This window comes from Choloepus didactylus, chromosome 1 (assembly GCF_015220235.1).
Source record: "Choloepus didactylus isolate mChoDid1 chromosome 1, mChoDid1.pri, whole genome shotgun sequence".
In the NCBI taxonomy this organism is placed as follows: Eukaryota; Metazoa; Chordata; class Mammalia; order Pilosa; family Megalonychidae; genus Choloepus; species Choloepus didactylus.
The window spans coordinates 210,807,644-210,829,735 of NC_051307.1; the positions used below are offsets into that span (position 1 = coordinate 210,807,644).

Sequence of the window (22,092 nt, forward strand, 5' to 3'; positions counted from 1 at the left end):
CTAGCAGGCAAATGGAAGTCACTATCTCAAGCTAATTGGGTTTATCACCACAGAAAAACAGTAGTTACTACCTGTGATGGTTAAGTTCCTGTGTCACCTTGGCTAGATTATGGTGTCTGGTTGTTTGTCAAGCAAGCACTGACCTGACTTACTGTGAAGATATGTCATGGATTTAAATCATTAGTCAATTGATTGCTTCTGTGGTTGATTACACACACAATCAACAAAGGAGATGGTCTTTGGCAATGAGAGAATCTCATCCAGTCAATTGAAGGCCTTAAAAGAAGAACTGATGATTTCAGAGTTAGGAAAAAGAATTTCTATTTCTACTTTAGCCAGTCAGCTTCTCCTGGGGAACTCATTGAAAACTTCATCAGAGTTCCCAACTTGTGGTCTGCTCTAGGGAATTTCGACTTGCCAATGCCCATGGTCATGTGAGCCAATTCCTATAATAAATCTCTTAATGTCTATATTAATCTCAGATATATATATCTATATATATATCCTGTTGGTTCTGTTTCTCTCGAGATCCCCGCTTAATACACTACCTCAGGGGACTTGAGGTTGCCAGTCAGCCAGAGAGCATTTGACTAAGTGTGATAGTGGGGGCTCCCCATGTCCAGGGTGACTCCTACATCGAGGGACCTGCTGAATCCTTTTCTACGTTCGTTGTATCAGAACTCCAAACCCACACACCCTTTAGAGGGGATTAGTCTCTCTTGGGTTTAAGTTTACCTAATTCCTCCTGGACTGGACCCCACCCTCACTCATAACTTATTATATGTCTTGGTTTGATTTATGCATTTCTTTAGCTCTCTAAAGACAAGAAGCCTTAGTGTTCTTCTCTAGCTTTTCATATCATTGTGTATTTCTTCCTTCTGATTTCCAGTCTATATCCCCTTACCCAGATTTGCTGCCAACCCTCTTTGACTATTTTCCTTACTGTCTAATTAAATACTGAATTATTTCCAAATTTTTCCTTTTTGGCCAGGCATCAAATCTTATATTTAAATGACAACTCATTGGATTCTGACTTTCTCTCCTATTTTTGTCACAGTACTAGAGTCATGCTAATGACAAGTCTCAACTATTGAATTCTTATACAGCCTCACCAAGAAGAATACAATACAGCCTTACCTCTCATCCTCAGGAGCGTGTTGTGTAGTTCCTAGCTTGTAAACATCCTGTAAACTCTGTTGAATGATGAACTGGGTATCAAAGTCATCATCTATGTCTTCATCACTGGTGTAATGATCCATGGAAACGCAGATTTACTTTAAAGTCAGAATGATTTAAAAATATTTTTATAGTTGCAAAAACAGCATCAACTGCTTAAAATTATAAATGAAATTTAGAAACTCTAAAAATTGATAGAATAAATGAGAAAAATATAAAATTTAGGAAACAAAATATTAATTTCTAAAATTTCCATGAACATGAATGAGTTTTCTGAACTGCCATATTTCAGCATAAATTGGGAGTTTCCATGAAAAACCATTTACTTAAAACTTACTCAGGAAAAACGACCTTTACTATAAGATTTAGATATAAGCCATTGTAACATTGGAAATGCTCACATTGAACTGTTAGACTTTGCTAATGAGTTTTTCTCAGTGATTATAACACTCACCTAAAAGAACATTTTTCCTATACACAGTCAATGTTATGCTGAAAATTTTATTTAGTTAACTGAAAATAAAAATTTTAGTTAGTAAACACTCAAAACAAACATGTTATAGAAATAAGTATACTCTCATAATATACCCAATACATAATAGGAATAGTGATAGTAAAAAACAATGTCATTTATTAGAAATATCTACATGGTTTTAAAATAACATTTGTTTTAGCTTAGAATAGGTTTGATTACATACCAACGATTTTTTTTTACCTTTTATTCTATCCTTTAGGACAGCACTGAAGTTTTCAATGTCAAATATTAGCACATGTAAGCCTCAGAATTTCATTTATATTTAGGAGCTCCACTCCCCTGTAGTGACCATTCCATTAATAGCTCTACTATAAATACTTGATCATAAGACAGTCTGGCACATTCTCCTTGTTTTTCACTGTGGTTTAGATCTGTTTGGAAACATGATCTCTTTTCTTCACTGCTGTATTCATTAAATTCAAATAGTTAAACATTTTATTCCTAGAATAAAATGCTTTTTACAGGTGTATGACTATGTGACATGAATCCATTCTCTTAAGACTGATGCACATAGCAAGTACAAACCAGAAGCAATTTTCTACCTATGAAAGGTCAAACATTTTGTTCTGACCGAATTATCAAAAGTGACTGTCCCAGTGGCCCTGATTCACTGGGTAGCTGTATCTGCGTTTTCCTTGGGGTCCGGAGCTGTGGCCTAAGATGTGCTGGGAATCCTAAGGAGGGAATTAAATACACATAATCATTAAATCAAACTTTGGCTTAATTTTTTTTGTAGAAATGTTTAAAATTGTCAATGTACACTAATAGTATGAGCACATACTAAGTAATAAGAATATCAAGTAATAAAAATAACAAAGGGACCACTGGGCATTCCCAATTAAATATGAAGCAAATGTTAAGAGGCACAGTACCCCCTCAGGTATGGAGCGTTCCCTCCAGCCATCTTACTGCCTTTGTGTGTCAATTATGCCACTGTGAGTTTACTTTCCTAGTCATAAGGGGACAGTGGGAAATGGAACTAATGCTTTAAATGTATAAGGTAAGGGATTTGGTTTTGTAATTATTTTAATGTTTCCCTTATTTACAACTTTTTTATGTATTTGAAATATTGGTGTATAATCACTTCAGGTAGGTGAGAGGAAACTAAACTATTACTGAAGCTGAAGAAATGATATCACATTTGTGAAAAGAGATAATTCTGATATTAGTTAAATTTTATCCATTTAGTCCTCCAAATCTGCTTTTCGTACATAGCAAATAAAAGAAGGAACTAGGAAAAGCTCCAAAGATTTTTCTTATGTGTCACAGAAACATTGCTTTTTCTGTGAAAAAGTATCTGATTATGATCTCAAAAGAATCCATATAGAAAGCTATATTCCATTCAAGAGGGCTGTATCAAGGAGGAGAACAATGCAGAAGCCATTCACAAAGAATTTAAAAGAACGACACCAAGATACTTGGAGTTTTATAATATATATTTATATTTTTTTAAATGAAGACAATATTTTTTCTTCTTTCAGAAGTTTTCTAAATTTGTTCAATTTAGTCATCCAGCTGACAAAGCAAAGCAACCCCACGCTTGACCCAGTGCTGGGTGGGCTGGTCCGTCTGTAACAACATCGCGATGACAAAGTTAGTAGAATGTCCCGTAGTGGAAAGAGTTCCTTTACGTTCACTTGTCTTGTAGAGGGGACAGACATAGGCATTTGACTTCAGAATCTCAGACTTTTTAGCTTGAAAAATAAGAAATATATTCATTTGATAAAGGGAAAATAGCCACTGGTTTTAAAAGAACAGTTATTTATCTTATACTAAAATGACTGGTCTAAATCTAAGATTATGATAATGATTTTTTAAGATTTTAAAGTTTTTTTTTTTTAACAGTTGGTATGTAAGTATAGTTATGAAACAAGACAAATGATTTCATATGGTGCATATGTCTAAGTCTAGAAGGCAGGAATTAATTTTAAAGTCCTGGTCACTTGGCATGCATGAAAATACTCAAGGACTTGAGATGGAAGGAATGAGAACAGGAAAAGTTAGGGAAGAAGGAAAAAAAGTACAGCATAAGTTATCGGGGGAGATGCAAAAGGAGAAATACAGCTGCTTAGAGCTCTAATAAAAGAAACCCATACATTAGAAGATGAAGTTTCTATACGTTTTCAGCAGGTAATAAGAAAAACATACTAACTCTTACCTATTAACAAAAACAATCTATAAACAATACCCCAAAGCCAGATATGAGATACTAGGAGTCTTTCTAAACCAAAGCCATGTTTCACATAGTTAAAACTGAATAACATTAATAATGAAAATATTTGATGGATTGGGTGGTGATTCTGGGTGATTTGTAAATGTTCTCACTTATTGTTATTTAAGAATGAAAAAATTATAACACAGAGAAGATTGTGGGAAGACGGTAGAGTAGGAAGCTCCAGGAAATCAACCCCTCCACCAAAACAACTACTGAACTGGCAGGAACTGTCTGAATCAAACTATTATGGAATCCTGGAGTCTAATGGAATACTTGCAGCATCCATGGAAGAGCTAGAAGAAGAGGCTGGTAAATTTCAGGAAATATTGGAGAATTTCACCATCTGTGTAGTAGCTACCTTTCCCCATCCCCCAACTGTATGGCTGGTAGCTGTGGGGACTGCAGCCTGTGTTTGTAGCTTGCTGGCACCAGGGTGGGCAGTAAGAACTTTGTCATTAAAAAAAAAACTAGGGTGTGTGGTCTGACTGCTGACCACTGCTTCTGATTGCTGTTTTTGATCACTGGGGAGCTGGTAAGGAAGGCAACTATTGTTTCAGCCCCACAGGCAGTACAGCAGAGGAGTCTTAAAGAAATAGTATCTTCTTTTTCCTTTCATTCCTTTCCCCCTTTGGAAGCAAAAATAGTTTGGAAAAGTTACAAACTGACAACTCTAGCCCTCAACAAGAAAAGAAAGCAGCAATTCCAGAAAAGTGGGAGATTTCCAGAGTTACAGCAACATAATACTCAGAATGTCCAGTTTTCAACAAAAAATTATAAAAAACATGAAGAAACAAGAAAGTATGGCCCATTCTCAGGAAAAAAAGAATTTGACAGCAACCATCATTGAGGAAGCTCATCCCTTGGAATTATTAATCAAAGACTTTGAATTAACTGTCTTAAATATGTTTCAGTGAGCTAAAGGAAACCATGGACAAAGATCTAAAGAAATTAGGAAAATGCTGTCTGAACAAAAGAGATAGAAATTATAAAAAGGAACCAAATATACTCTGGAGCTGAAAACTACAATAATTGAAATGAAAAACTCACTAGAAAGTTTCAAGAGAAGATTTGAGCAGGCAGAAGAAAACATCTGCAAACTTGAAGATGATCGAAATTATCCAAACTTGAAGAATTATCGAAATTATCAGAAAAAAGAATGAAGAAAACTGTTCAGAGCCTGAGGGACTTATGGGACACCATCAACTACACCAAAATATGCATCAGAGGAGTCCCCAGAAGGATGAGAGAGAAAGGGGCAGAAAAGGTATTTGTAGAAAATAATGACTAAAAACTTCCCAAATCTGATGAAAGACATGAATATACACATCCAGGAAGCTCAATAAACTCCAAGCAGGATAGACTCCAAGAGATCTACACCACAACACAGCAAAATTGTCAAAGTCCGAAGAGAAAGAGAGGATTTGGAAAGGAGCAAGAGAGAAGTGACTTGTCACATACAAGTGATCCCTAATAATAATAACAGGATTTTCTCATTAGAAACCAAGGAGACAGAAGACAGTAGGGAATGACATATTTAAAGTCTTTAAAGAAAAAAAAAAGTGTCGATCAAGAATTCTATATCTGACAAAGTTATCTTTCAAAATTGAAGGAGAAATTAAGACATTCACAGACAAAAGCTGAAAGAGTTCGTTACCAGAAGACCTGCTCCACAAGAAAGGCTAAAGAGAGTCCCTTGGGCTAAAATAAAATAACAATAGACAATAACTCAAACCATGAGAAAAAAAAAAGAGAACTTGGTAAAGGTAACTACATAGGTAAATATAAAATCCTGTATAATGTATTTTTGGATTGTAAGTGCTTTTTTCCACTTTATGATGTTGAAGTCAAATGTGCAAAACAATAATTAAAATCCATTTTAGTGGGCATACAATGTATAAAGATGTAACCTGAGACAATAACAATATAAAGGGGGAGGGATAGAGATGTATAGGAGTAGACCATTTATATTCTAATGAAATCAAATTGGTATTATTCAAACTAGTTTGTTATTAGTTTAACATGTTAACTATAACCACAAAGGTAACTACTAAGAAAATAACAAAAAAAAATAGAGAAAAGGAAAGAGGAAGGGAATCAAATGGTACACTACAAAAAAATAATGAAATAAAAAAAAATGGCAGCAATGGAGCCACTGGGGAACAAAAAACTTACAAGACATACAGAAAACAAATAACTAAATGGTAGAAATAAATCTTTATCAGTTATTACCTTAAATGTAAATGGATTCAACTCTCCTATTAAAAGGTAGAGATTGGCAGAGATCCATCTATAAGCTGTCCAGAAGAAACTCACTTTATATACAAAGACATAGAGTGGTTGAGAGTACCCAATAGCCGCCTTTGCAGAACTGGAAAATCTAATCATCAAATTCATGTTAAAGGGCAAAGGACCCCAAATAGCCAAAAACAGCTTGAAAAAGGACAAAGTTTGCAGACTCATGCTTCTCAATTTTAAAACTTATTACAAAGCTATGGTAATCAAAACAGTGTGGTAAAGGCACAAGGATGGACATATAAACCAATGGAATAGAATTGAGAGTGCAAAAATAAATCCTCACATCTATGATCAGTTGATTTTTGACAAGGGTGCCAAGTCTACTTGGTGGGAAAAGAGGAAGTCTCTCAACAAATATCCACATGCAAAAGAATGAAATTGGACTCTTCACATCATATACAAAAATTACAAAGGTTCAATGACCTAACAGTAAAAGCTAAAACTATAACTCTTAGAAGAAAACAGCAGGAAATATCTTCAGAACCTTGTATTAGACAATGGATTCTTAGGCTTTACACTTAAAGCATGAAAAACAACAACAACAAAAAAATAGATAAATTGGACTTCATCAAAAGTATAAACTTTTGTGCATAAAAGGACATTATCAAGAATATAAAAAGAGAACCAACAGAATGGAAGAAAAGATTTGGAACCCGTATATCTGATAAAGACTTAGAATACAGAATATGTAAAGAACTTCTACAACTCAATAAAAAGACAAATAACACAATTTAAAAGTGGGCAAAGGACTTAAATATCCATTTCTCCAAAGAAGATATACAAATGGCCCATAAGCACATGAAAAAAATGCTCAACATCATTAGGCATTAAGGAAACCACAATGAGATACCACCTCACATTTTTAAAAAATAGAAAATACCAAGTGCTAGTGAGGATGCAGAGAAATAGGAACCATAGTACATTGTTAGTGGGAATGTGAAATATGTTTTCTGCTGCTATGGAAAACAGTTTGGTGATTCCTTAAAAAGTTAAAATAGAACTTCCATATGATGGCAATCTTACTTTTAGGTTTATACCACCAAAGAATTGAAAATAGGGACTCAGGCAGATATTTGTACACAAAGGTCCAAAGTGGCATTACTCACAATTGCCAAAAGGTAAAAGCAATCCAAATGTCCATTAGCAAATGAATGGATAAACAAAATATGATGTATATACACATGGTGGAATAGTACCCAGCCATAAAAAGAAATTAAGTTCTGATACATGCTATATGTGGATGAACCTTGAATAAATGCTGAGGGAAGTTAGGAAGAAAGGGACAAACTTTGTACAATATATATGATATATACAAAATAGCTAAAATGTGAAAATTCATAGAGACAGAAAATAGAGTACAAGTTACCAGGGACAGGCAGGGGGAGGCAGAGGGAGAATGGAGAGTCAATGCGTAATGGGGCAGTATTTCTGATGGGAAAATTCTGGTCTTAGACAGTGGTGAGGGTAGCACAGCAATGGGAATGTCATTATTCCCACTAAACCTTAGGCTGTTCTGTGGTTGAGATGGGAAATTTCATGTTGTAAATATATTTCCACAATTAAAAACAGAGAGAGACTAAAGAGGAAATAACTAAATTCTATACATGATCCTGGACTTGATCTAGTCAGGTAGGAGTCAAGTCCCCAAAGGACATTTTTGGGATATGTGAAAAACTGGAATATAGACTGTAAGCTTTATATCAATATTAAATTTCTTGTACTTGATAACTCTACTTAAGATGGTTACGTAGGTGAATATCCTTTTTCTTAGGAAAATGCATGGAAGTATTAAGTGTTCAAGGAGCATGATGTAAACAGTCTACTCTCAAATGTTTAGGGGAGGGAGGGAGAGGGAGAGAGAGTAGACGGTGGAAGGAAAGAAGGATAGAATGAGATACAAATACGGCAAAATGTTAAGTTAGTGGATCTGGGTATCAGAGTGGGGAGTATTTTGGAGTTCTCTGTATAAGTTTGTATTATTTTTGCAACTATCCTGTAAGTCTGAAATTGTTTCAAAATAAAAAGTTGGTAAAAAGTTATAGAAGGATAAAATAAAAGAATGAGCCCCATTTCCTCAGGTTTGTGGGAAAATGATTTGGCAGTAGGTGGAAGGAACAAGTAGCTTCTCCAAGGGAGCAAAGTTGGCCATCACCTCAAGTGGCTTGCAATATCCAGGCCTTGAAGTACCTGGCTGGCTCTTAGGCCTAGGGGTTTCTTATAGTCAGAAAATGCTAGTCACTAGCTGAAGATTGTGTCTGGCCTATTGGTGCCTCTGAGCAGTGTACAAAGAGAATTCAGAATCAAACCATGGGTAAGCAGCTATAGACTCTCTGAAACCCCTTGTAGAAGTATGTGGAGGGGAAAAGAAAAGACAATCCCATGGACTAAGAGCATAAAGAGGCAGAAATGATGTTTAGTCCTAAAATAATATAAATGCCACAAAAAAATTGGGGTCCCAATACGTTTCTAAGGTAAACATAGTCACCACTTATAATTTAACTAAGTCCTAATAGATTTGAGACAGAAACATATTTTGTTAAAAGTATATTTAGCTTTCAGGAAGACGGCAGATTAGGACAGACAGAGCAAAACTCTCCTCCATGAAAAACATTAGATAAAGGACAGAAAGAGCTCCAAAACAGCAGTTCCAGTGTTCTACCGGCTGGGCAGGGACTTTTACACCCATAGTGAGTATGTACTTGGACAAACTGAGAGACTATGTTTAAGACCAGTGAGTGTTCAGCCTGGAATGCTGCTGGGGAACAGGTGGTTGGAGCTAGCTAACCAGTGCGGAGGGAAGCAACCTTCCCATGCCCATGGAACCCTTATTGGCACTTGGCTCAGGTGATAACCCTTCACAGACCCACAGTCAAGAGCCCCCGTACCAGGGACTGATAGTAGGAGCTGGCAGAAAAGCGCAGAAGGGGGCAGCTTTCCATGCCCTGTACAGCCCACTTTGCAGTTGACTGGGGAGATAAGCCTTCACAGTTTTGCAGCTGCGAACTTCCTTGAAGGAATTCAGGATTCGATGGACTTGTGACACCATCCACTCTTCCTCCATGGAAGCCCATGGTGTGAACACCCTAGAGGCAAGGGCGCAGCATCAAAGTGCCAGGAGCCCTCCCCCAATCCCAGAGACTTGTGGGTGCATGGCAGAGAGGGACTGTGGGGCATTTGAGCTGAAAGAGACACACAGCTCTGCAGCCCCAGAGTACTCTACCCACAGCCCTGGGAATGGCTGGGACCACTGTGTCCTGGAGCAGACTCCCTGCCAAACTGCACAGGGTACACCCTCCACCCACAGGGCTGGCAGTCCCCAGTACACACAGAAAATTGGTGCACTCATTGGACTTTCACATGGTTTGGACCCCATTCAATGCACAGATGAAGTTGGGGGAGAACTGGCTTGAGGCAAAGAGGTGGCTCAAGAGTGCCATCTGCTGGTAGGTCAGGAAAATGGCACTCCACCAAGCTGTAGCTCTGCTAAATTATAGATAAATGTTCATATAATCCTTCATATCCTAAAAGAACCCTATCAAGATAAGCAAATGCCAAGAGGCCAAAGACAACAGAAAATTATAAAGCATATAAGAAACCAGAAGATATGGATAATCCAAGTTTCCAAATTAAAAAGCCAGAGGAGACACAGAACTGGAGTAATTAATCGAAGAAGTACATGCAAACATTAATGTCATAATATAAAGGACATGAAGGAGACCCCAGAAGAACATAAAGAAGAATTTGCAAGAGTAAATTAAAAACAAAGTGGATCTTACGGAAATAACAGATACTGCTGATCCAATTAAAAATATTCTTCAGACATATAACAGGAGATCTGAAGAGGTAGAGGAATGAATTAGTGACCTCGAGGACAGGACAATGGAAGTTTAAAGCACAAAAGAATGAATGGTGTAAAAAACTGAAAAATTTGAAACAGATCTCAAGGAAATGATAGACAACATGAAGGGCACAAATATAAGAATCATTGGTGTTCCAGAAGGTGAAGAGAGGAGTAAAGGGCTAAGAAGAATATTCGAAGACACTGCTGGAGAAAACTTCCCAACCCTTCTAAATGACATCAATATGCAAATCAGAGATGCTCAATGAACTCCAAATAGAATAAATCCAAATAAACCCATTCCAAGACATATTCTGATCAGATTGTCAACTGTTGAAGAGAAGGAGAAAGTTCTGAAAAAGCAAGAGAAGCAATTCCCACATACAAGGGAAACAAGACTAAGTACTGACTACTCAGCAGGCACCACAGAGGTAAGAAGGCAGTGGTATCACCTACTTAAAATTCTGAAAGAGAAAAATTGCCAAACAAGAGTTCTTTATCCAGCAAATCTGTCCTTCAGAATGGAGGGAGAGCTTAAAATTTTCACAAACAAATGCTGAGAGAATTTGTTAACAAGAGATCTGCCCTACAAGAAAAACTAAAGGGAGCTCTACCAGCTGAGAAAAAAAAGACAAGAGAAAGTGTCATGGAAGAGGGCACAGAACTGACGAGTACTATTAAGGATAACTTAAAGGAAATAAAGAGAGAGGGAAAAATAGTTCTGACAAATAAAAACCAAAGGATAAGATGACTGATTCAAGAACTGCCTTCACAGTAACAACATTGAATGTGAATGGATTATACTCCCCAATTAAAAGACACAGATTAAAAAATGGCAGAATGGATTAAAAAATATGAACCATCAATATGCTGTTTACAAGAGACTCATCTTAGACCCAGTGACACAAAAAGAATGAAAGTGAAAGGATGGAAAAAATATTCCATGTAAGCTATAGCCAAAAGTAAGCAGGTGTAGCAATACTAATCTCAGAAAAAATAGACTTTAAATGCAAGAATGTCATAACAGACAAAGAAGGATACTATATACTAATAAAAGGGACAATCCACCAGAAGAAATAACAATCATAAAAGTTTATGCACCCAATCAAGGTGCTCCAAAGTACATGAGACAAAAATTGGCAAAAGTAAAGGAAGCAATGGATATTTCCACAATAATCATGGGAGACTTCAATACACCACTCTCTCCTATAGATAGATCAACCAGACAGAGGACCTGTAAGGAAACTGAGAACTGAAACAATGTGATAAATGAATTAGACTTAACAGACATATATAGAGTATTATATCCCAAATTACTAGGCTTTACATTCTTCTCTAGTGCTCTTGGACCTTTCTCCGGGATAGATCATATATTGGGGCATAAAACAAGCCTCAATAAATTTAAAAGATTGAAATTATTCAAAGCACATTCTCTGACTACTAAAATACAACTAGAAGTCAATAACCATCAAAGATCTAGAACATTCACAAATATCTGGAGGCTAAACAACACTCTCCTAAACAATCAGTGGGTCAGAGAAGAAACTGCAAGAGAAATTGCTAAATATCTAGAGACAAATGAAAATGAGAACCCAACATATTAAAACTTATGAGATGCAGCAAAGGCAGTTTTGAGGGGGAAATTTATAGCTCTAAATGCATGCATTAAAAAGGAAGAAAGAGCTAAAATCAAAGAACTAATGGAACAACTGAAGAAGCTAGAAAATGATCAGCAAACAAATCCTAAAGCAACTAGAAGAAAAGAAATAACAAGGATTAAAGCAGAAATAAATGATATGGAGAACAAAAAAACAATAGAGTGAATAAATAAAGCCAAAAGTTGGTTCTTTGAGAAGATCAACAAGTTTGACGAACCCTTAGCAAAACTGACAAAGTCAAAAAGAGAGAAGATCCAAATAAACAAAATAATAAATGAGAGGGGAGATATTACTGAAGAAATAAAAAAAATCATCAGAGGATACTATGAGCTCCTGTACACCATCAAACTAGCAAATTTAGAGAAAATGGATAATTTCCTGGAAACACATGAACAACCTAGACTGGCCAGAGAAGAAATAGAAGACCTCAACAAACCAATCACAAGAAAAGAGAGCCAATCAGTCATCAAAAAGCTTCCTACAAATAAAAGCTCAGGGCCAGAGGAAAGAGAAGATGGAGGTATGGAGAGGAGTGGAAGTTAGTTAGTCCCCCCAGGGCAACTAATAAAAAGCAAGGAACAACAAGTAAAAGATCTGGAATAACTGCTGGGAGATGACTGCTACTGTCCATACATTGTGCAACAATCTGAAATGGGAGAAATGCCTGAGATCACAGCATAAAATCTGTAAGTAAAAATTGTGGACCCAAGCCAAAAGTCCCCTCCCTCATGGCAGCCTGAACTGCAAAGCTTCATGGTGCTAGAGAGCAGCACTCTTTGAACAAGCGAATATACCTCAGCCCAGCTCCAACTGGGGTTTTAATGTTAACTGCTCAATACAAGCTATGAATCCCCAATAAGCTGACAGAGGCTTTTAGTGATGACTGATCTTTAAGAGTCAGGGGACGTATCTGTCTTGAGATGGAGCCCAAAGGATCGGGTGCTATCTCTGGCTGACGGGTGAATCTGGGGGCTGTAGACTGACCCTGAAAGGGGGCTTTCTGTCCCTTTCTCTCGCTCTTAACCTGGGCAGCTCTGTGGAGAAAGCCTCAACCATTTTCAGCTCACAGTGCTCTGCAGTAGAGAAAGCCTCGGCCATTTTAAACTTACAGCACTGTGACCCAGACAGGGGTGGAGATAGCAGAGTCAGAGAAACAAAGAATCTATTTATATGCAAATGACATCTCTCTAGGGGGCATATCTTCCCAAGAGGAAAGAGGTGGGGCCCAGCTCTACTATCTGCCTTCCATTCAGAACCAGACCTCAGCCTGGGGGAAAACAGTCATGGGCCACACCTCCTTACACCAGTTTGGAGTATCAGGCTGACAGGCACCACCTGCTGGGCAGAAAAGCACAGGATGTGTCAATCCTCTAAGACACACCATCAGGGAAACTGGATACTGAATATTTCTTCCTTCTGGGACCTGAGCCTGTTCTCATCTGGGAAAACCCAATTGAAGTGGCCAAGGAGGTCAGATGCCTAGACAACAGAAAACTACAACCTACACTAAGAAAAATGAAGTTATGACCCAAAGGAACAAACTTACACTTCAACTGAGATACAAGAATTTAAACAACTAATGCTAAATCAATTCAAAAAGTTTAGAGAAGATATGGCAAAAGAGATAAAGGCTATAAAGAAAACACTGGGCGTACATAAGACAGAAATCGAAAAAACAACTGGCAGAATCTATGGAAATGAAAGGCACAACACAAGAGATGAAAGACACAATGGAAACATACAACAGCAGATCTCAAGAGGCAGAAGAAAACACCCAGGAACTGGAGAACAAGGCACCTGAAAGCCTACATGCAAAAGAACAGATAGAGAAAAGAATGGAAAAATATGAGCCAAGTCTCTGGGAACTTAAGGATAAAATGAAATACAGGAATGTGTGTATCATTGGTGTCCCAGGAGGAGAAGAGAAGGGAAAAGGGGCAGAAGCAATAATAGAGGAAATAATCAATGAAAATTTCCCATCTCTTATGAAAGACATAAAATTACAGATCCAAGAGTGCAGCAAACTCCAAACAGAATAGATCTGAATAGGCCCATGCCAAGACACTTAATAATCAGATTATCAAACGTCAAAGACAAAGAGAGAATCCTGAAAGCAGCAAGAGACAAGCGATCCATCACATACAAAGGAAGCTTAATAAGACTATGTGTGGATTTCTCAGCAGAAACCATGGAGGCAAGAAGGAAGTGGTGTGATATATTTAAGATACTGAAAGAGAAAAAACGCCAACCAAGAATCATATATCTGGCAAAACTGTCCTTCAAATGTGAGGGAGAGTTCAAAATATTCTTTGACAAACAGAAATGAGAGAGTTTCTGAACAAGATACCTGCTCTGTAGGAAACACTAATGGGAAAAGACAGGAGTGCGTGGTTTGGAACACAATTTTGGGTGATGGTAGCACAGCAATGTAAGTACACTGAACAAAGATAACTATGAATATGGTTGAAAGAGGAAGGTTAGGAGCATGTGGGACACCAGAGGAAAAAAGGAAAGATAAAGACTGGGACTGTATAACTCAGTGAAACCTAGACTGTTCAAAACTGTGATAAAATGTACAAATATGTTTTTTCATGAGGGAGAACAAATGAATGTCAACCTTGCAAGGTGTTAAAAATAGGGAGGTATTGGGGTAAAAATACAATCAATGTAAACTAGAGACTATAATTAATAGAATCATTGTATTATGCGTCGTTTAATGTAACAAAGGCAACACACCAAGGTAAATATAAATAAGAGGGGGGCATAGGGGAGGGGTGTGAGACTCTTGGCATTGGTGGTGGTGTCTGACTCTTTATTCTACTTTGATCTATGGTTATCTTTCCTTTTGCTGCTTCCTAGCTGTCATGTTGGTTTTTTGTTTGTTTTTTCTCTTTCTTTTTTCTTTTTCTTTTGCCTCTCTACCTTCTTTGACTCTTCCTCCTGCTTTGTGGTAGAAATGTAGATGTCCTTATATAGATAGTGGTGAGGGTGGTGAACACATAAATATGTGACTATACAGGGAACCATTGATTGTTTACTTAGGATGGAATGTATGGGTTGTGAACAAAACCATCTTAAAAAAAAATGGGTTGATGATGAAACCTTGAGGGCAATATACTGAGTGAAATAAGCCAGACACATAAGGTCAAATATTGCAGGGGCTCACTGATAGGAACTAATTATAATATGTAAACTTATAGACATGAAATATAAGTTACCAAGATATAGAACTAGGCTAAAGAATGGGGAGCAGTGGCTTAGTGTGAGCAGAATGTTCAACTAGGTTGAACTTAAATGTTTGGAAATGAACAGAGGTGACAGTAGCACATGGTGAAAATAACTAACAGTGCTGAATGGTGCGTGAATGTGGTAGAAAGGGGAAGCTCAGAGTCATGTATGTCACCAGAAGGAAAGTTGGAGGTCAAAAGATGGGAATGTATAAAACAGTGAATCTTGTGGTGGGCAATGTCCGAGATTAACTGTAGAAATATTAGAAATCTCTTCCATGAACCAAACAAATGTATGACACTACAACTAGAAGTTAATAATAGAGGGGCATATAGGAAAAAATATATACCTATTGCAAACTATATACTACAGTTAGTAGTATTTCAACGTTCTTTCATCAACAGTAACAAATGTACTATACCAATACTATGAGTCAACAATGGAGGGGGGGTGGTTAGGGTTATGGGAGGATTTGAGTTTTCTTTTTTTTGTCTTTATTTCTTGTCTGGAGTAATGAAAATGTTCTAAAAATTGAACAAAAATTAATTGTGGTGATGGATGCACAGCTGTATGATGGTACTGGGGGCAACTGATTGTACACTTGGGATCTTTAGATAATTATATGGTTTGTGAACAATCACAATTAAAAATAAATAAATAATAATTTATCATTGTAAAAACAAAAACAACTACAACTACAAAAAGAGCCCAGAGCCAGACGGTTTCACAGGGGAATTTTACTAAACTTTCCAAAAAGAATTGACACCATTCTTACTCAGACTCTTTCAAAAAATTGAAGAAAATGCAACACTAACTCATTTTATGAAGCTAATATCACTGTAATACCAAAACCAGATGAAGATGCTTCAAGAAAGGAAAACTACAGGCCAATCTCCCTAATGAATATAGATGCAAAAATTCTCATCATAATAGTTGCAAATCAAATCCAATTAAAAAATATCATACACCATGACCAAGTATGGCTCATCCCAGGCATGCAAGGGTGGTTAAACATAAGAAAATCAATCTGTAATACAGCACATTATCAAATCTAAAGGGAAAAATCAAATGATCATCTCAATAGATGCTGAAAAAGCATTTGACAAAATCAGCATCCTTTTTTTTTAATATAAAAACATTTCAAAAGGTAGGAAATGAAGGAAACTTCCTCAATATGATAAAGGGCATATATGAAAAACTCATAGCCAGCATACTACTCAATAGTGAGAGACTGAAAGCCTTCCCTCTAAGATCAAGAATGAGACAACGGTGCCTGCTGTCACCACTATTATTGAACATTGTGCTAGATGTTCTAGCCAGAGCAATCTGGCAAGACAAAGAAATAAAAGGCATCCACATTGTAAAGGAAGAAGTAAAACTGTCATTATTTGCAGATGATGTGATCTTATATTTGGTAAAACCTGAAAAATCAATGACACAGCTACTTGAGTTAATAAACAAATTACACAAAGTGGTGGGATACATGATTAATGCACCTAAGTCAGTAATATTCCTATACACTACAAATGACCTAACTGAAGAGACACTCAAGAAAAAGATTCCATTCTCAATAGCAACTAAAAAAATCAAGTACCTAGGAATAAACATGACCGAGGATGTGGAAGACCGCTACACAGAAAATTACATAACTTTACTAAAATAAATAAAAGGGGACCTAAACAGATGGAAAGATATTCCATGTGCATGGATAGGAAGGCTAAATGTCTTTAAGGTGTCAATCCTACCCAAACTGTTCTACAGATTCAATGCAATACCAATCAAAATTCCAACAACCTATTTTGCAGACTTTAAAAAGCTAGTTATCAAATCTATTTGGAAGGGAAAGGGGCCTCAAATTGCTAAAAGTATTCTAAAAAAGAAAAACAAAGTGGGAGAACTTATACTTCCTCACTTTGAAGTCTACTATAAAGCCACAGTAGTCAAAACAGCATGATACTGGCACAAAGATAGACATATTGATCAATGGAATTGAATTGAGAATTCAGAAACAGACCCCCAGATCTATGGTCAATTGATTTTTGATAAGGTCCCCAAATCCACTGAACTGGGACAGAACAGTCTCTTCAACAAATGGAACTGGGAAAACTGGATATCCAAAAGAATGAAAGAGGACCCCTACCTCACACCCTAATACAAAATTAACTCAGAATGGATCAAAGATCTCAATATAAGAGACAGTACCATAGAACTCCTAGAAGATAATGTAGGGAAACCTCTTCAAGACCTAGTAATGGGAGGTAGCTTCTTAGAACTTACACCCAGAGCACAAGCAATAACAGAAAAAATATATAGATAAATGGGAACTCCTCAAAATCAAAAGCTTCTGTACCTCAAAGGAATTTGTCAGAAAGGTGCAGAGGCAGCCAATGCAATGGGAGAAAATATTTGGAAAACATATATCTGATAAGAGACTGGTATCTTGCATATATAAAGAAATCCTACAACTCAACAACAATGGTACAAAAAGCCCAATTATAAAACGGTCAAAAGATATAAAAAGACATTTCTCCAAGGAGGAAATACAAATGGCTAGAAAACACAGAAAAAATGTTCATCTCCACTAGCTATTAGGGAAATGCAAATCAAGACCACAATGAAATATCATTTCTCACCAATAAGAATGGCTGCTATTAAACAAACAGGAAACTACAAATGCTGGAGAGGATGTGGAGAAATTGGAATTCTTATTCATTGCTGGTGGGAATGTATAATGGTACAGCTACGCTGGAAGACAGTTTGGAGGTTCCTCAGAAAACTAGATATTGAGTTACCCTATGATCCAGCAATTTCACTTCTTGGTATATACCCAGAAGATCTGAAAGCAGTAATCTGAACAGATATTTGCACACCAATGTTCGTGGCGGCATTGTTAACAATTGCTAAGAGATGGAAACAACCCAAATGTCCTTCAACAGATGAGTGGATAAAAAAAATGTGGTACATACATACGATGGATGTGCCAGTTTGAATATATTGTGTCCCCTAAAAGCCGTTATCTTTGATGTAATCTTGTGTGGGCAGACGTTATCAGTGTTGATTAGATTGTAATTCTTTGAGTGTTTCTTTGGAATGCGCCCCACCGAGCTGTGGGTAATGACTCTGATTGGATAATTTCCAAGGAGGTGTTGTTCCGCCCATTCGGGGTGGGTCTAAGTTGAGTCACTGGAGCCATATAAATGAGCCAATGGACAGAGGGAACTCAGTGCAGCTGTGAGTGATGTTTTGAAGAGGAGCTACAGCCAAGAGGGACAGTTTGAAGAAAGCACAGGAGCTGCAGATGAGAGACAGTTTGAAGACAGCTGTTGAAAGCAGACTTGCTCCGGAGAAGCTAAGAGACAACAAATACCTCAAGTGCAACTAAAAGTGACATTTTTGAGGAACATCCTGGGAGAAAGCGATTTTGAAACCAGAACTTTGGAGCAGACGCCAGCCACGTGCCTTCCCAGGTAACAGAGATTTTCCGGACGCCGTTGACCATCCTCCACTGAAGGTACCCGATTGCTGATGTGTTACCTTGGATACTTTATGGCCTTAAGACTGTAACTGTGTAGCCAAATAAACCCCCTTTAATAAAAGCCAATCCATCTCTGGTGTTTTGCATTCCAGCAGCATTAGCAAACTAGAACAATGGAATACTATGCAGCAGTAAGAAGAAACACAGTCATGAAACATATGACAACATGGGTGAATCATGAAGAAACAATATTGAGTGAACTAAACCAGACACAAAAGGAGAGATATTACCACTAATGTGAACTCCATGAAAAATGTAAAATAAGTGTCTTATAATGCAGACTATAGGGGACCTAGAGATAGAAAAAAATTAGTGAAGGGGGAATGATAATCTGGTATGTACAGATATGATAATGAGGATGAACTTAATGGTATGGGAATGGTCAGGGGTGACTATGGTTTGTTAATGGGATTATAAGTATCAGTGGTGCATTGAAGGTGAACATGTTTGTAAATGGTTGTTTAAAAGCTTATAACCCACAGAGTAGCACCACACACCTAAATAAGTGTTAACATGATATACTTACAAGGTATGACACTGGTGCAGAGGGTTAACCACAGAGTGGTATATGGAAAAACTACTTATTACATATTATAGACTATATTTAATAGGAATATCTTACTGACACTACACTAATACTAGGGCTGAATAATTAGCAGCTGCTAAGAGCTCTGGGATGTATTATGTTATGATGATTGTTTAAAGTTGAGAGTGACGATAATTTTTCAACTAAGTGAAGATAATGTAAGAATTGACCGTTTATCTTGGGATAGAATATATATTAAGTGAAATTAGGAACCTGCTACTTAATGAATCAAGTCCTCAAATTGAGGCTTGCTCTTGTGAAATTAGGGTTATAAATGGGATGCTGAGCCCTCCTATAATTATGCCTAAGAGGCACCTCCATGGAGCTTCTTTGTTGCTCAGATGTGACCTTTCTTTCTCTAAGACTAACACGGCAAATAAATTCATTAATGTCCTCCCCCTCCACCCCCCCCTCCCCCGGCAAGGAACATGACTCCCAGGGGAATGAATCTCCCTGGTGATGTGGGACATGATTCCCAGGAATGAGCCTAGCCCTGGCAATGAGGGATTGAAAATACCTACTTGACCAAAAGGGGGAAAAAAAAGAAAGGTAACATGCTGAGAGATCCCAAATAGAGTTGAGAAGCTATCTGGAGGTTTCTCGTATGCAAGCTCCAGCTAGACACCCCAAATGGCCACAGTATGCCATGCCCTTACCAAAAGTAGTCCCCAAATACCTAGGTCCCTATCTGAAATTCTATAAAAGAGCATTCACTAAGTTTTTTCTCTCAGATACTTAAATACACCAGAGTGTTCCTATGCCAGACAAGTCCTAAAACCCAGAGGCAACAGCCTCTTTAAGAACAACAATCAGATGCAACTCCCTTCCCCAAACTGTCAACTCCCCCTTTCAGTACAAATAGGTTAGGGTGCTCACTGCCTAGAGACCCCTGAAAATGGAGAAAGATATTAAGTGATAGGAAAGGGGTAGTAATAAACAAGATGAGATTTAACAAAGGTCTATGAATACTGATACTTTACATAAACATATATACATTTTTAGATGTTGGGGTATTGGAATACCCAGAAGGAAGTAAATGATATGGTGGAACTGTACCCTATAACATCCTTTGAAATTTGCTCTATAGCTACTTGTTGAATTGTGCTTTGAAAGTCTTCACCTTTCTGTATATACCCTATATTGCATAACAAGGAAAGAACTGAAACTTTGGAACTGTAACCATAACAATTTTTGAAATTACCTGTATAACTGCTTGTTGAGCTGGACATTGAAAGTTAACACCTTTCTGTATGTATGTTATATTTTACAATAATGGAAATAGCTGAAGTTGTGGAACTGTGACCCATGATATTCTTTGACATTTGTTCTCTAACTACTTGTTAAATTGTACTTTGCAAGTTAACACTGTTATGCATATATGTTAAAGTTCATAATTAAAAATGCATTTAAAAAAAGTATCTTTACTTGGTTTTATCCATATGATGGGCATCAGGTCAAATAGAAGTTTAGGATATTGTTCAGCAAGCAATCCACTGTGAAGGGAAATTGACAGAAGTAATTAGAAATAACTTATGAAATTTGCATCTTAAAACAGACTGATATTTAGATAATGCTTTTTAATATGAGTGAGGACCATAGATAAGGAAAACAAATGTAAAAAAAAAATTAAGAGGCAATGAAGAATTGAGAGGACAAAGGAAAATCATGGGAAGGCAGAGTGCGCAGTCAACAAATATCAATGTCTGCCATTTTTAAAGTACTGTGTACAAAGCAGATGCTATGCTATCACACTTGACTCTCGTAATGATCCTACCCCCCTTGCTACTCATATTTTACAGATGAAGATTTGTGGCTCAGGGAAATTGAGTACTTTTCTCACAGTTACACAGCTCTTAAGTGCCAGAGTCGGTAATCAAACACAGATCTGCCTGTCTTAGAAATCTTGTTTCTTTACACTGTGCCACATTTTTGGTTTGTTTGATTGTTCGTTGATTGGTTGGGAGGAAAGAAAGATGGAAGTGGGAGAGGGAGGAAAGGAAAGAGGGAAAGAGGGATGAGGCAAGGAGGGAGGGAGGGAGGGAAGGAATGGAAGAAAAAAATGAATCCATGTACAAGGAAAAGTAAATTAAGAGAAATGTCAATAAAGTGATGAAAAAGAAAATAGATATTATATATCCATATCCATCCATCTATCTATCTAAACAAAATAGCAGTTGTCTAGTTGCCTAAGCTGGAAATGCAATAGTTATTTATTTAAGTTTTATAAATGTTTATTTATTATCTTGCCAAAATACAAGAAAAAATTTTCCATTCACCAACAATAATGGGAACTTTTCTTTATAGTAACTGTAAATTATTTAAAAATGAGATGGCTCTAAACATTAAAAAACAGAAGGAAACTGTTGTAACATGGAAGAAGCAGGTCTATTAATAAGACCACTGAAATATTAAACTAAAAATTGTTCCAGATGTAAAATAATCACTCATTAATTTCCCAGACTAAATAATGACTTATGGTAAAAATTCTGACATCATTTCTAACTTGCATTATTCCCTAGAAGAGGCCTCTTGGCTAAAAGAAAACAAATTAGCAGACAGCTTATTTTGCCCATGGTTCAGCTTCAACTGAGGTGGTCTCTGCAGTTGAAACTACTGACCTTGTTCTGTCCCAGCGTGCGCCATCAAGATATAGTCCATGAATATAAACGCCGTCTTCTGGTGCTGTGTCAGATGTATCAGAAGGAATAACCTGAAGGTAGAGGCACACATTAGTAATGATCTCCTCTTTCCTCTTTCCTACCACTCCCTCACCAGTGTTATCTCTCTGGAGGCAAACTCTTCCTCTCTGCTGTCTAAATGTAATGAAACATCTACACATGTGGGGTTTAAATAGGTACTAGATAGACAGACATATCTATATAGATTTATTTGATACTAATTATGTAAAGACAAAGTTAAGCATTAGATTTCCTGCCTTAGGCTTTTTCATGCAATTGTCTTTCCTTGTCTTAACCCAAGTTTCCTGTATATTCTGATTCTTCCTATGTACCAGGCACTGCTCTAGG

At 37.1% G+C, this 22,092-nt stretch overlaps 2 protein-coding genes across 2 annotated transcripts in view; both read right to left on the reverse strand.

The window, feature by feature from the left end:
• ASB14 (ankyrin repeat and SOCS box containing 14) overlaps positions 1 to 1,978 on the reverse strand; it is a 41,131-nt gene extending 39,153 nt beyond the window's left edge. The window contains exons 1-2 of the mRNA XM_037798748.1: positions 1,892 to 1,978; positions 1,138 to 1,274 (exon numbers count right to left, since the gene is read on the reverse strand). Of these exons, the coding sequence (XP_037654676.1) occupies positions 1,138 to 1,259 (122 nt within the window). The 5' untranslated portion in view covers positions 1,260 to 1,274; positions 1,892 to 1,978. The remainder of the gene's footprint in view (positions 1 to 1,137; positions 1,275 to 1,891) is intronic.
• A 1,104-nt stretch (positions 1,979 to 3,082) lies between these two features.
• The window catches only part of DNAH12 (dynein axonemal heavy chain 12), a 304,653-nt gene continuing 285,643 nt past the window's right edge, over positions 3,083 to 22,092 (reverse strand). The window contains 3 exon segments of the mRNA XM_037798810.1: positions 3,083 to 3,405; positions 20,492 to 20,559; positions 21,685 to 21,776. Of these exon segments, the coding sequence (XP_037654738.1) occupies positions 3,215 to 3,405; positions 20,492 to 20,559; positions 21,685 to 21,776 (351 nt within the window). The 3' untranslated portion in view covers positions 3,083 to 3,214.